Source organism: Crocodylus porosus, unplaced genomic scaffold, assembly GCF_001723895.1.
Source record: "Crocodylus porosus isolate Cpor-Errol unplaced genomic scaffold, CroPor_comp1, whole genome shotgun sequence".
Lineage (NCBI taxonomy): Eukaryota > Metazoa > Chordata > Crocodylia > Crocodylidae > Crocodylus > Crocodylus porosus.
Window position 1 is genome coordinate 59,729,708 of NW_017728947.1, and position 14,098 is coordinate 59,743,805.

Sequence of the window (14,098 nt, forward strand, 5' to 3'; positions counted from 1 at the left end):
GGTTCAAGCACCTACATTGAACACCTTCAAGAGTAAATTGGATGCTTATCTTACTGGGATCCTATGACCCCAGCTGACTTCCTGCCCTTTGGACAGGGGGCTGGACTCAATGATCTCCCGAGGTCCCTTCCAGCCCTAATGTCTATGAAATCTATGAAATGTATTTGAAAATGTGTTAAGTATTATTCATTACATAAATCAGGATGAAATTATATGTCTATGAGTCGGATGGGCAACCCCCTCAACCAACAGGTAATGAGGGGCAGGTCTGCTGAGGCCTGTCAGCCAATTAGAGGCATGGGAGATCCCTGTGACAATAAGCCCATGAAAATTACGGATGGCCCCGTGATATGCCTGTGAAAACAACAAGGTGCCTTCTCAATTTTGGGTAGGTCCCTAATTATAGACTAAGGATACTAGTTCTTCTCTCATACCAAATTGCATTGTCTCTTGTTTTTGTGCTTACTGGGGCTGTGTGAAGCTTCAGTCCCTGATTTGATTCAGCAGACATTTGGCCTGATTCAGTGGCCGAATCTCCAAATCCAAATGGAATCAGAGGACCCTTTAATCTCTCCAAATTGATTCAGAACCTTCCGAATAGATTCAGAGAGATTCGGACAGATTCAGTGCTTCAAATGTAGATACCGCTTTAGTGACTTTTCTACGTACCTCTAGGTAGCAGGGGCTCTGAATGCTGCGGTGCTGGGGCAGATGCAGCATCCCACAGAAGCAGGGGGGGCTCCCAGCACTCTCAGCTGTGGACCAGACGTACTTCCAGTCCACTTCTGGGTCCACTGGGGAGTGCACTGGGGTGTCCCCCCATGCAATCCTGGCTCGGCAACTGGTGCCTCTTGGGTCTGAGGAGGGTCACCTGGGGCAGCCGAGCGCCGAACCAGGGGAAGCATGGGGGGGCCCCCAGCGCACTCCCCAGCAGACCGGGAAGTTGACCGGAAGTACTTCCAGTCCATTTCCAAGTTCGCTGCCAAGCACGCTGGAGAGCCCCCTCTGCTCCTGTGGAACGCTCCATGCACCCCAGCACCACAGCAATCACAAGCTGTGCTGCTACCTCAAGGTATGTAGAAAAACAGTTTTAAAGCTGTGCCTGTGTTTGAATCTCTGATTCACTGAATCAGCATCGAATCTTCAGATTCAACTGAATCGAATCAGGGACAGTGATCCGAATCAACGGATTGAATCACTGTCCCTGATTCAGGCCAGATCTGAATCAAATAGGGTCTGTTTCACACAGCCTTAAGCTTACCCGCAACATACCTAAGCTACACAGAATTTGTAATCTCACAGACACAAGTGTACTGTTTTAAAGCTACCCTTTCCTTGTGTGCAGTGTAGAACCAGTATTTGCACCCAAGATGTGTTTCAACTGGAAAAGTCAAAGGTGTCTAGGTGAAAGGGAGGTAGAAATATGACAATAAAAAGTACTGTCTCCACAGGCATTAAATTGCAATGTTATGTTAACTTGAGAAAAATATTTTAGAAAAGATACATACTTTAATGTATAAAACGTGTATAGTTTTACCTCTCGATCATGCTAAAGTGGGATGTCTTTTAAAGTGGTATTTTTTTCACCATATTTTTAAAATGTTTTCAGGAAAGTAGCCATCCTAATAGAAGTTAGTATTTTTCATGCTTGTTCAAGGAACAGTATAGTTGGAAGTACCTGATGCCACTGCTTCTTCATCTTAAAAAAAAAGCTGGGCGGTGGGGTAAATGTCAAGTAATTTGTGTCAGGTGTATGATCTAAATGAAAGTCCATCAATCATTTTTTGGCCCTTTAGTGCAATGATTATCATATCAAAGACACAGAAAGACATTAAAGATAATGGCTTTTCTGTTGTCTATTATCTCTAACTGGCTTCAAGTAATTATTAGCATGTGTTCTCATTTAACATGAGTGTCAATATTTTGAATGAAGAGCATTTTTTAAGTAAAAGGGATATATCTGTCAGCAAGTTTTTTTGTCTATCTGGTAAATGAGAAAATATAATTAATGCATTTTGTGTTTCCGCAAGAAAGGCAGATATTGCAGAATGGCAATTTCACAGGTTTTGAAACACAAGATTTGCCTTCACCTCTGCACAGAGGCAATAAACAGTGTTCAAAGCTGAGCAGATGGAATGAAATTCTCATGCATGTTCTTCCTAGGTGCTTTTACTTTGTCATTATTCTTTGTGCATTGTATTGTATATTGCTGAGAAGAGCGTACACAGCATTCCCTCGTCTACCCCTAAGTTATAAATATGATCTCATGTAAGCTATAGAATATACCTTTGGCTAGCTAGGTAATGTTTATATTCATACTTTTATGAACTTGATAGCAAAACAAATATTGACATAAATGTGTCTTCATTTCTTCTCCGCTCTGTTATTTTGGGGAGAAGCCATTTGCTTGTTCATTTAAATTGAACTTCTTTCATCTTTTAGTATTGAAGTGAAATGCCTCTTTCACTTATCATAGTACTTATGAGTATCATAAAAAATGTTCAAATGTGGGGGTTAAATATTGCCCTGCTTGGAGTGGAGGTAGAAGGGATAATAGATGGTCTTCTTAATCCAGGATATAATAGGATGTGTGACAAAAGAATGTACTGGGGACATACTTAGATATGCATCTGAATAGAGTTTTAGTAAACTCCTGATAGGTAGATGTTGTTCACTGCAAAAACAAAGTAATGGCTGAAAGTGGCCATTAGACACTATGATTTACAGGCCAAAATATTAGTGTATGGATTTGAATAAGAAAAGACCTTGCACCACAAAGTTGGGAAGGATTTAGTCTTTACTCACTAAAATAAACTAATTCTGTGCAGTAGTGCCCTGGATAAAATGGAGGCATAACAGTTAGATAGAATACTTAAAATTTATATATATACACCCAGGATATATTTTTGGCTTCATTAGAGTAACACCTTTTAATGGTAATGACAATAATTAATATGAATATATTAAAGCTTCAGTATATCTTCACTTCTAAATTAGATGATAAAAAGCAAACCAACATAAAAAGAACACTTGTTTGCCTCAAATAAACCAACCAAATAGCATTACAAAATGGCCAGCCAGTAGGCGCCACTTAGGACAAATTATATCATGGACCAAGAGATATAAGGAATGAAGCAACAGCAACAGTCACATTCTTGTCATTGGGCCAGAAGACACTGTGTCCATTTCAGTGATGTGTTCGTTCTCTAAAGGAGAGACAGACAGCTGGCTGCCAAGTCCAATACTCAGTCAATTTTGCCAGCTGGCACAACAGCATCAACTGGCGTCAGCTAAGATATAAGAAGCTTACCTGTCACTGTCAGCCACAGGCAAGACCCAAATTGCTGAGAAGGGATTGGTGCCAGGTTATCTTTTACAAACACAGAACAAATGTAACAGGATTGTCTTTGCAAACTCCTATTTAATTGCTCTGTACTTTTTCATGGCCTGGAGTATATGTTCTCTTTCTACCTTTTGTACATACTTATAGTCCCTCATCACAAACATCCCCCGAGTCAGCAATAATGAAAGGAAAATTAAATATTTCCTATTTTTAATATTGATTATATGCTGGGGAGTTGCAGAATTCTCTTGTTCCTCACTGGTTCCAAAGTATGATGACAACATTTCTAATGTAAACATATAGCATTACAACAGGGATTTTAGCATACTTTAACATTGCACGTAAGCTATTCTGCTGTCTTCTTGGTGCCATTCTTTGATATCTAATGAATAAAATATAAGTCTTCAGTCAGAGATTTGGTTTGGCTGGAGCTATTTCAGGTAGTCTGAGTCTAGTCTCGTCTGTGGTAATTGTGACCATGTGTATTTTTTCTGTGGGGTTTTTAAAACAATTTGAACCTCTATTTACATTTAAATTATGTAGCATTAATTTTTTTTACTGAAATTACAAGGGGGGAAAACTAGCTTAGCAATGTGAGTTAATTTGATCATATCTGGAGAGCATATCAACAATTTTCTGAAGTACCCTAATGCACTGGTTTCAAATATCATATTGTCTGTATGAGGTATAGTCTGGAAAAGTTTTGCCTCAAACTAGGCATGTCTAATGGGGTTTATGACAACCTATGAATTTGCCCCTGAACAGGGTCAACTTGGAGGTCAGTAAATGCTATACAAATTGCATACTACTCGAGCCTATAATTATCCCTGTTAGAAGTTAATGTGCTGCCAAGTTCAGCAAACTCGTATACAGCTTCAGAAAGCACCATGATAAACTAGGCACTCCCTAACATTTACCCTAGAACAGTCACATTTTAAAGGAGGGGATGCATGCAAAGTATTCATATACAGTAATTTGTAGCCAAGTCATTGTGTCTGTTTGTGTGCTGGGGAAATTCAGAACATGAATTCTGGCTTGTTCCAAGAAAACATTTAAAATAAATTAACGTTGTATTCTTTTTTTAATAGCTAACATACAGTATCATAAATATAGGCTGGGAAGACTTTCAGGATATGTTTTATTTGCACTGTTGGCATAAAATATGTTATGCATAGCATAACAAGCTTTCATTAAATAGTGTAGTGAGCCTTTACTGCAGAATCATTTTAATTCCCTCGTTGGAGGCACAATATATTCTTATTTGTTTCTGAAGTGTCAAGCACATGTTTGGTACTTGATAAATAATAATTAACTGTATATTTAGTCAGACGAAATTGTTAGTAGCCCAGTGGTTCTCAACCTTTTTAGACTCAAGGCACTTCTTGATAGGCTTAAGGCATCCTTCGGAAAATGTCAGCTTTTAAGTTTTTACTCTGTATTGACTACAGGAAATTAATAGAGCAATTAGTCTGTTGCAAAGAACTCAAGAAGACCACAACAGGTCAGAATATTTTCAACACTGTGGATTCATATTTGAAAACTCTGGGTTTATCTTATGAATCGTGATTGCACATCTAACAGTGCTAACATTGTGTGGCACCCCACAGCTCCCATGGGATATCAAAGCATCCCATGGTGCCATGGCACCTCCAATTTTATATTTTTGATTGGCCGAGTGACTATACTATTAAATGACCCAGAACGAAACCAGAAGACACTTCAGAGCATGGGAATAAACAGCTCTACTGTTATCTTCATTGCCAAGGCTACTAAAAAGTATTGTTGGAGGAACAAAACTCATTTGTTCTTTGAGTTTTGGGAAAATGTGACTGTTTTCATTTTACATTTGAATCCCTTTGGTACTTCTGGGTGAACTGGTAAGATTAAAATTGAACTTCTTACAGAATTTCTCAAAATGTACTTTTATACTGTGAACCTGTTACACATTTACTCTCACAAGTTTTATTGAAATACAGATTAAGGAAATCAGGGTTTGATGATGCATATGTAAAACGGGTTTAAGAATACAGACCTCCTTTTTAACAGGCTTTGAGATATGCCAGTGAAAAGTGTTATGTAAGAGCTAAGCATTATTACTAGTAATAGTTAAGTGGGGAAGCAGGTAGCCAGGTAAGCCGAGAAAGCACAAGCAGGAGGTAGCAACAGGGGATGTCTTCTCATTCTTCCTGAGAAAGTAGGGCAGTTGGCTGGTTATCTCGGGTGTCTGTACTTGAATGCACAGAGCCTGGGAAACAAGTATGAAACTGGAGGTAGAGGCTGTTGAAAGTCTCTGGGTTAAGGTCGGAGGGCAAAGCAACACAGGTGACATCATGGTGGGTGACCCCCAGACCAGGAACATGAGGTATATAAGGCTTTCTTCAAACAGCTAGTGGAAGTTTCCCAGTCACGGGCCCTGGTTCTCACTGGGAACTTCAGTGACCCTGAAGCGGATCTGCAGGGAGAATAATACAACACTGCGCAATTAATTCAGGAAGTTTTTGTAGAGTATTAGGGGCAACTTTCTACTGCAAGTGTTCGAGTGGCCAAGTAGGGACCATGATCTTTTTGACCTGGGAACAAACAGGGAAAAATTGGTGGGGAATGTAGAAGTAGATGGCACCTTGAGCAGCAGCAACCATGAGATGGCTGAGTTCAGGATCCTGAGGAAAGGGAGAAAGGAAGAAAGGAGAGCAGCAAAGTATAGACTTCATAAAAGCAGACTTCAACTCACTGGGGAAACTGATGGGCAGGATCCCTGGGAGGGCATTCTGAGGGGGAAAGGAATCCAGGAGAGCTGGTTGAACTTTAAGAAACCTTACTGAGGGTACAAGAATGAACCATCCTGATCCACAGGAAAACTACCTAGTATGGCAAAAGACCAGCTTGGCTTAGCAGGGAACTCTTCAATGAGATAAAACACAAAAAGCAGTTTACAAGAAGTGGAAACTTGGAGAATGACTAGGGAGGAGTATAAGAGAATTGCTCCGGCATGCAGGGATGAAATTAGGAAGGCCAAAGCACAACTGGAGTTGCAGCTAGCAAGGTACATGAAGGATAATAAGAAGGGTTTCTACAAGTATGTCAGCAACAAGAGGAAGATGCTTGAATTTTGTGGAAGTTAATTTCTGGATTGAATTTTGTGACATGTTCCTCTTGTTCCTCTCTGATGGAACAAATCCAAACCACAAAAAAGCCAAAATGTATGGGGAGTTTTGTTTGAGATCCAAGATTAGTCTCTCTCCTAACAGCTGAGCTAAACCTCCAAAATAGTGAAGATTTATCTTTCATTATTGTAGTTCTGAATTTGTCTGCACATTGAGATTAATATATTCGTGAATCTGTATTTTTTCTGCATTTTAATATGCTATAGTCAACTCGCCCAACTCCCATCCACCAAGAAAAGAGAAGCTGGGTTTAAATTTAACACTTCAGCACGCATAATCTAACATTCAAAACATGAAGAAAGTCCTCCACTCCTTCTGGGTTTACAGAGATTTAGAGGCAATATACTCAGTCATTACTGGAGAGAACTCCGAAGCAACCTCTAAATTGTTAAGAGTTGTGTTGAGAAGGAACAAGAGTAAGTTCTGTCCAGCTGTTCTGTTCAGCTCAGCAAGATTATTTATTGAGAAATGAGTCCCCTGAATCTGTGAGATGGGGTTCCAGTGAAATAAAAGTTAGAAGATAATGTGAAGGCAGAAATGCAGAAATCTTGCACCACAGCACCTTGCTCTTAATGGTTGTTGGTGGGAAGAAGGTATATTGGTGAACAAAGGTTCATTGTTTTTTTCTCCTTATTAGTAGGTATAATGTACTAAATAATGGATGGTCTTCCCTTACTAGTATAAATTATGTTTCCAACTGAATTGCATTACCACCTTTATGTTCAGTCCAAGATTTGCAGTTTCTTTTGAAGTGAAATCTATGTTAAAGCTTAAATAATTTGAACTAGCATTTATCTTGTCACCTATATTCATACGTGTAGAAGGCCAAGAGAAGATTATGGGATCATAGGAGATTAGGGCTGAAAGAGACCTCACAAGATCATATAACCTAGCCCCCAGCTCAAGGGAAGACCACCCCTGCTTAGATAATCCCAGCCAAGTGTCTGTCCAACCTGCCCTTGAAGATGTCCAAGGATGGAGATTCCATAGTTTCTCTAGTAGCCTGTTCCAGTGTTCGACCACCCAGACAGTCAGAAAGTTTCTCCTAATCTCCATCCTAAATTTCTCCTGCTGAATGTAGTCAAAGCTTTATATCACATTTAATCAATAAAAATGGTTGAGCAACATTAAATTCAGCTCACAGATCAGCTTTTTAGCTCTTTGCCAATAACAAGAGTTCTTGTAGATTAGTCATTTGGATCCACAAAATCATTTCATTTCTTCATTCCAGATTATCAAATTGCTGGATGGAAAGAGATCCCAAACTGTAGGAATTTTGATATCCAGTTTGCATCTGGAAATGAAGGATATTCAACAAGGTGAGTGTTACACCAATCTCAGTATGCCTTTTATATGTATATATTTTTTCATACCTTTACTAATAAAGAATTCTAGAGAAAAATGAATACTTTTCTATTTAAGCTGCATATAATAATATTTTTTCCAGCAAAGTTCATGCAAATGAATAATTTCTTGTGATTTTCTTATTTAACTTGGATCTAATTTAATCTGAAATTTAAACATGGCTCTTTGCACTATTAATTATTTGACTTTCCATTTTACATGTTGCATCCAATTCCCAGGGTTCTTTCAGAGCTGTTTTATATTGTCTCCTTTCTATGTTTCGTTCCCTTTTAACCCCTCCCATTGAGGGGAGGTCAGGAGAATTTACAGAAAAATATTTGGGATTTCAAATGAATGCTCTATATTTGTTAGTTTTTAATTTTTGGCTTCAGTATCTACATATATGAAAGTGTATAAATATATTAAACATATTCCATACTGAAAATACCAAAACCATATGACAACCAGAAAGGTAAACATTGGGTGGTATATTTTCAAAACAAGAAACTACTCTTTCTGTTAGTTCTGTCATTGATAGCCAACTATATGTCTATAAATATGAATTTTTCAAGGTATATGTTTCAGTAGGAACTGTGTGTCTTATTAGCTAAACAAGACTAAAGAAAGAATAGTAAAATGCCTATATTAAAAACAAGGGAAAAAAACATGTTCACTGAACAAGTCCTGAGAAGTGCTAAGCTGAAGTCAGTTTTCTTGCCATTCTTTACCCTCCGTGACATGCAAACACTAATTTGATATTCAAGGGTATTGCAGGGTGTTCAGCCGCTGCTGGCACTGATTATTTTTAATTTTAGAACAACAACGAGATATCTTAGCATTTTCTTTAAAAAAAACACAGGTGTATTATGTAACAGGGCCTTACAGATGACTAAGAAGAAACAGAAGGGACAAAACTTTGAGCCAGCCTGTAGTGTGTCAGAGATATACTGATGGGTGTTAGCTGTAGTTATGAATTTTGTGGATAGTTCACAGGCAAGAGTAATAAAGGGCAGCAGTTATAACATAAAAAGTCTGTGAAGATCTTAACTCAAATGTCTTGAAAGACATTTTCATGATCTCCTATTTCATGCTGTGATATGTCTTATAGATACGCTATTTGTTCTTCAGAGCACTGATGAATTTATTTATGTCTCTAAATTATATTGGTGCTATTAATAGTGATCTATGTGGAGACCCTAGTGGTTAAAAAAATATCAACAACCTAGGAATTGCACAGACCCCCAAACTAAATGAAGATAACTTAGACCTATTATAATGCTGACAGTAATGGCTATGCTCAATGCTTATTCCTCTTCTCCGTGCTACTACTCTCAGCCTGCTTCTCAGGCTTGGCTTTAACTACCTGATTTTATTCCATTGTTTCCAATACAGCAGAGCCTTTCCTCTTGATGGAAGATTGACTTATTTGTAAGATTCCTAGTTTCAAACTGTTAAGTAGAAAAAGGCCATTTTATAAAGTAACTCATTCATGAAGCAGACAAGAAATAGAAATTCTGTTTCTAGTCTGCAAAAGAAAAATGTATTTTTCATAAAAATGGAATTTTCTGTCAAAACTTGAAATAAAACATTTTAATAATTTTTTACTCATTTTTTACTACATCTTGCAGAGTAGCAAAGTCAGCTGAGAGACAAGTTAGGAGTCTCTGGTGACCAGCTAGAGGGGTAACTCAAATTGGAACAGATGAACATGGAATAAAGCAAAATAAAATACCCAGTTTTATTGGAAGCATTTATAAAAAAAATTGGGTTAAAAAATGTAATCAAAATCAATGTAGTTTTGTAAAATGTTTCACTTTTGACAAAATACAAAATTGTTTACTGCAAAATACATTTTGCTAAGATATTTTGATTAGCTAGTCTCATGAGTGCCCTGGTATGATATTATATTCCTGAGTTCAGACCCTACAGAATGGTGACCATCTCATGGTAGTAAGCTGTCATCTATAATCCAAATATCATGGGGGTTTTGTTTTGTTTTGTTTTGTCTTGTTTTGGGTGGGGGGTGAGGTTGCAGAAGGAATGATAATTATTTTAAAAGGTTTATAAAGTATAAACCATGCATAAATGACCAAACAAACCAAACAGAGCCAAGCGAAGATTTATTTATAATATTCCATTTTTCCTGGATACACCTAGCACTAGACCCTTTAAAAATAGGTGTAGTGATGCCTAAAGAAATTATCCTCCAATAATATCTGTGGTAACACTGATGTATGAAGACTTGCCACATCCATGTAGAAGCATACAAAACTATACAGAATATAAAAAAGAGCAGTTACAAGAATACTTAAATAGTTCATAAGGAGGTTGTGAGTTTTCTGCTTATAAGACATCCACATCTCCACTCACTTTAAGTCAAGAAATGAGCATATGTCCTATTCTTCAGATAGTTCAGTAGTGGCAGCATATGTAACTGGCTGTCTGGCATGCAGATGTTTCAGTTTTCATCTGATAACTAGCCAACAAACAGGCAGCAGCCACATTTGTAGGAGGGAATCTCCCACAGATGTTTCTGAGTAAGTGAGGTTCACACTCTGAGAATAAATAGCCTTCTCGCTCTCAAGGTACAAGCTAGACCATTGACAACCCAGAGATAACCACTAAATAAACTGTTTAGCATAAAAATAATATTTCAGTGATGCAGGCTGATGGGGAGGAGGGCAGGGGGAGGCATAGAAATTAGCTTGCTATGTTATAGTCATTTTCTGTTAATTAAAAATTTGCCTAGTTTCCATTATGCTCTCAGAAACTCAAAATATGTGCTTTCTTCTGTTTGTTGAACTGCACAAAGACAATTGCAAAGAGATGCCATTTCCAGTGGACTTTTCAGACTCTTCATTTACATTTAAAACTCAAAGGCTTCTAGTAGTAGGTCCTCAAAATCAAAGAGTTTAGACACGTTATGAAACTTTTTTGTGATAACTTTTAAAAATCTTGCTAAAATTTGGGGGGAAGGCTCAGTGAGTTCTTCCTAAACTGAAAATAAATTTGAATGTGGGATGCTTTTGGGACATGCCAATATGTTTACTATTCTAAATTGGCTAAACAGGGGTAGGAAGCCTGTGGCTGAGAGCTGTCTGTGTGGTTTGGTTGTTAAAATATTACAGCTCACTTCATGACCAGGTGGATTCAGTTTTGTTGCTAATTGTATGTGAATGTGTGAGAAGCCATTCAGGAGCACTTCCCCAATATCTTATAATCCCATCTCTTGCTCAGAGTGTCCCAGAGTTTCCAGTATCAGTATTCAGCAGTAACAGGGTGGAGCAAATCACAGTTCTTTGCTGTGATTTAGCTATTCCCCAATCCCATCCCTGCTACTTCTAATTCACCACTTTGATCCTTGCTCAACAAATCACTGGCAAAAATAGATAGAAGTCCAGTTCCACAATGAGACCTAAGTGCTTAAAATGAGATTTGAACAGTATTTAGACACAGGGATCCAATTATATAATCCTGCACTTAAATCCATAGGTGTCTGCAATTTAGCCAGTCAAGTTAGACACCTAAAGCTCCCACTGTGTGTGCCCAGAATCATCTCAATCTTGTCAATGCCAAGCGTGTTAGTGCTTGTTTCATGTCAAAACCTTACTAGGGATTGACTAACTTGGTATCCCCGTGCCTGTGCTTAAAGCATGCCTTCAGAATCAGACTCTTCACAGAACACTGATGGCTACTGCTTTGTTTGGCAAGAGGAAACAAAAGGTGGCCATGGTATCCCCTGCTTAATACATAGAAACATGTTAGATCTCTAATCCAGGATGAAAGAAACTTGGGTTAAGGTCATCCTCTGCCTCAAAAAGTAAAAATCCTCATTTCCCTCCTCCCAAGGAAATATCCTAACTGCAGACTCCAAGACTCTAAGAACAGTTCGAGATTTATGCTCTGGCATCTCTGAATCAATGATGGTAGATTCCAGGGAGGGTAATGAACATGGGATAGATCATCCTAGATATACCCAATTTAATGATCTCCGTCTAAGCAGGGCTGTCCAGCTGGCAGCCTGCAGCGCATGGGTCAGATGGATCACTAACTTGAATAACAGGAGATATGCATCACCAATTCTGTGGCCCATGCCTCAACTGGTGAGGTCTAAGTGGTAAGCAGCCTCCATTGGTGTGGCCCTTCAGGACTTAGAAGTTGGATAGCTCTCCTCTAAAGCATGCACTCCTGCCACTGTCAGAGACAGGATACTAGACTGGACTGTTGTTATTAAGCTGTTCCTAGGTGAAGACTGTCTTCACCCTTCCTGTTGAATCTGTTCCATTTTGCAGGGATTCATAGGGCCAGTGAGAGAGTGAGCCATGTGTTTGTAGTCTAGTGGTGCACACTAGTGGTTGCTCCAGGGGTGCTAGCAAAAAGACCTGGGTTGTCATTGATAATCATATACAATGCTAGGATTTTATCCAATGTGTGCTTAACTTAAAATGCATTATATCTTTTGGCATTTTCCTTTTGAAAACTAGGGGTTTTTTTTAAAATTTTCAATAAATATGATAGATCGATCACCAATTATAATTATTAAATCAAAGTGTCAGGGACCAACATAATAATGGTACCAAGGGAGCGCTGACTTATTTATTGCACGCTAGAAAATATACTCAGCTTCAGTAACTAGTTAAATTAGCTGCTTATGGGTACAGTTCTCAGATGATGGAGAAAATTAATTATCCATAGATGAGATGAACTTAGGTAACATTTTCTCTACAACATTTCTATCATATCTTCCTAATCCCTACCCTATCCACTAGATCATCACAGACATTCAGATAGTATAGTTACTTTGCTATCCCTCAAGTAAAGTTTATTCTATCAGTCATAATACTGGACAAGTCAGGTGTTTAAAATGTTGCTCTAATTCAGATTCCTCTGTTGGATGTTTAAGAGGAGACCCAACATGAGATAGACATAACTAATTTTTCTGCCTTCAAATTTTGCATTTCTTATTTGATAACAACTTTGTAGTGAGGTTTTTAAAAAAGTATGACAAGGTAGGCTGCCACTGAAATGTAAATCATGCACACCCAGAAAGATTAGGCGGAAAGATTAAACTGGATTTATCAGAGCTAAGATCTAGTCTTCTTTTCTGTTTGGAAGGTCTAACAGCTGCTAAAAGAAAAACATATCATACTAAACCTGAGGCAACAAGTTCATTCAATTACTTCATTTTAATTGAGATAGTTCAAGAAATGTCTTGTAATAAATTAAAAGAAGTCATGGCCAAGTTATGAGATATAAACTGCTTCTTTTTATTTCTTTTCTTAAAAGATTTTTTTAAATAAAAAAAAATAAAGACGTGGAGATGTAGTTGATGCTCTTTGGGATGCTAAATCGAAAATAAATCTGTTCCTCTGGGGTTAGAAATTGCTGCATGAGGAAGGTTCCCTTTAAATTGGTAAAAATATCTTAACAGAAAATAAAAGTTAAAAATAATCTTACATTAACTAGCAGAAGTGTTTACAAATCAGTAAAAAGTCTATACTATCTATTGTATCATTTTCAGTATTAAATCAAAACCATAAAGAACTTACATAGCTTTACATAGTGCTTCTAATTATCAAGTGTGTGTATGATTTTTAGGCAGACACAGGTCTTTGGGTAAATCTGATCTATTTTATTAGACCAACTTAAATAGTTGTAAAAAAATTTCTTAGCAAGCTTTCTGGTTTAAAAACCCTCCATCAGGACACCATCCTGATGGAAAATACATGGGAGAGACCAAACAGCAACTGACACCAGAATGAATGCACACCAGAAATCTATTGAAGACAATAATACCCAGTTACCAGTGGGGGCACATTTCTCACAAGAAAACCACTCTCTCTCCAATCTCCCAGTTCTAATCCTCAAAGAGAATTTACAAAACACTTTTCACAGATGTCCCTATTAACTTAAATAAGTTTAACAAGTTAAACCGGGAAACTATAGGCTGGTTAGTCTTACTTCGAACCTAGGCAAGCTGTTCGAGAAAATTATGCTGGCACACATGCAGGAGGGGCCAGCAGGGGACTGCATGCTTAGGGACAACCAACATGGGTTCATCAGTGGCAGGTTCTGTCAGACAAACCTGGTGGCCTTTTACAATCAAATCACCAGATCATTAGATGCAGGGGTAGCAGTGGATATAGTCTTCCTGGACTTCCAGAAGGCTTTTGACACTGTCTCTCACCCTGTTCTCATTAAGAAACTGGGGGGCTGTGGTATAGACACCCACACAGTCAAATGGGTC

General features: G+C 38.1%; 1 protein-coding gene across 1 annotated transcript in view; it reads left to right on the top strand.

The window, feature by feature from the left end:
* Positions 1-14,098, top strand: part of LOC109321277 (formin-like) — a 239,975-nt gene that overhangs the window by 113,648 nt on the left and 112,229 nt on the right. The window contains exon 6 of the mRNA XM_019551832.1: positions 7,739-7,826. Coding sequence (XP_019407377.1) covers positions 7,739-7,826 — 88 coding nt within the window. The remainder of the gene's footprint in view (positions 1-7,738; positions 7,827-14,098) is intronic.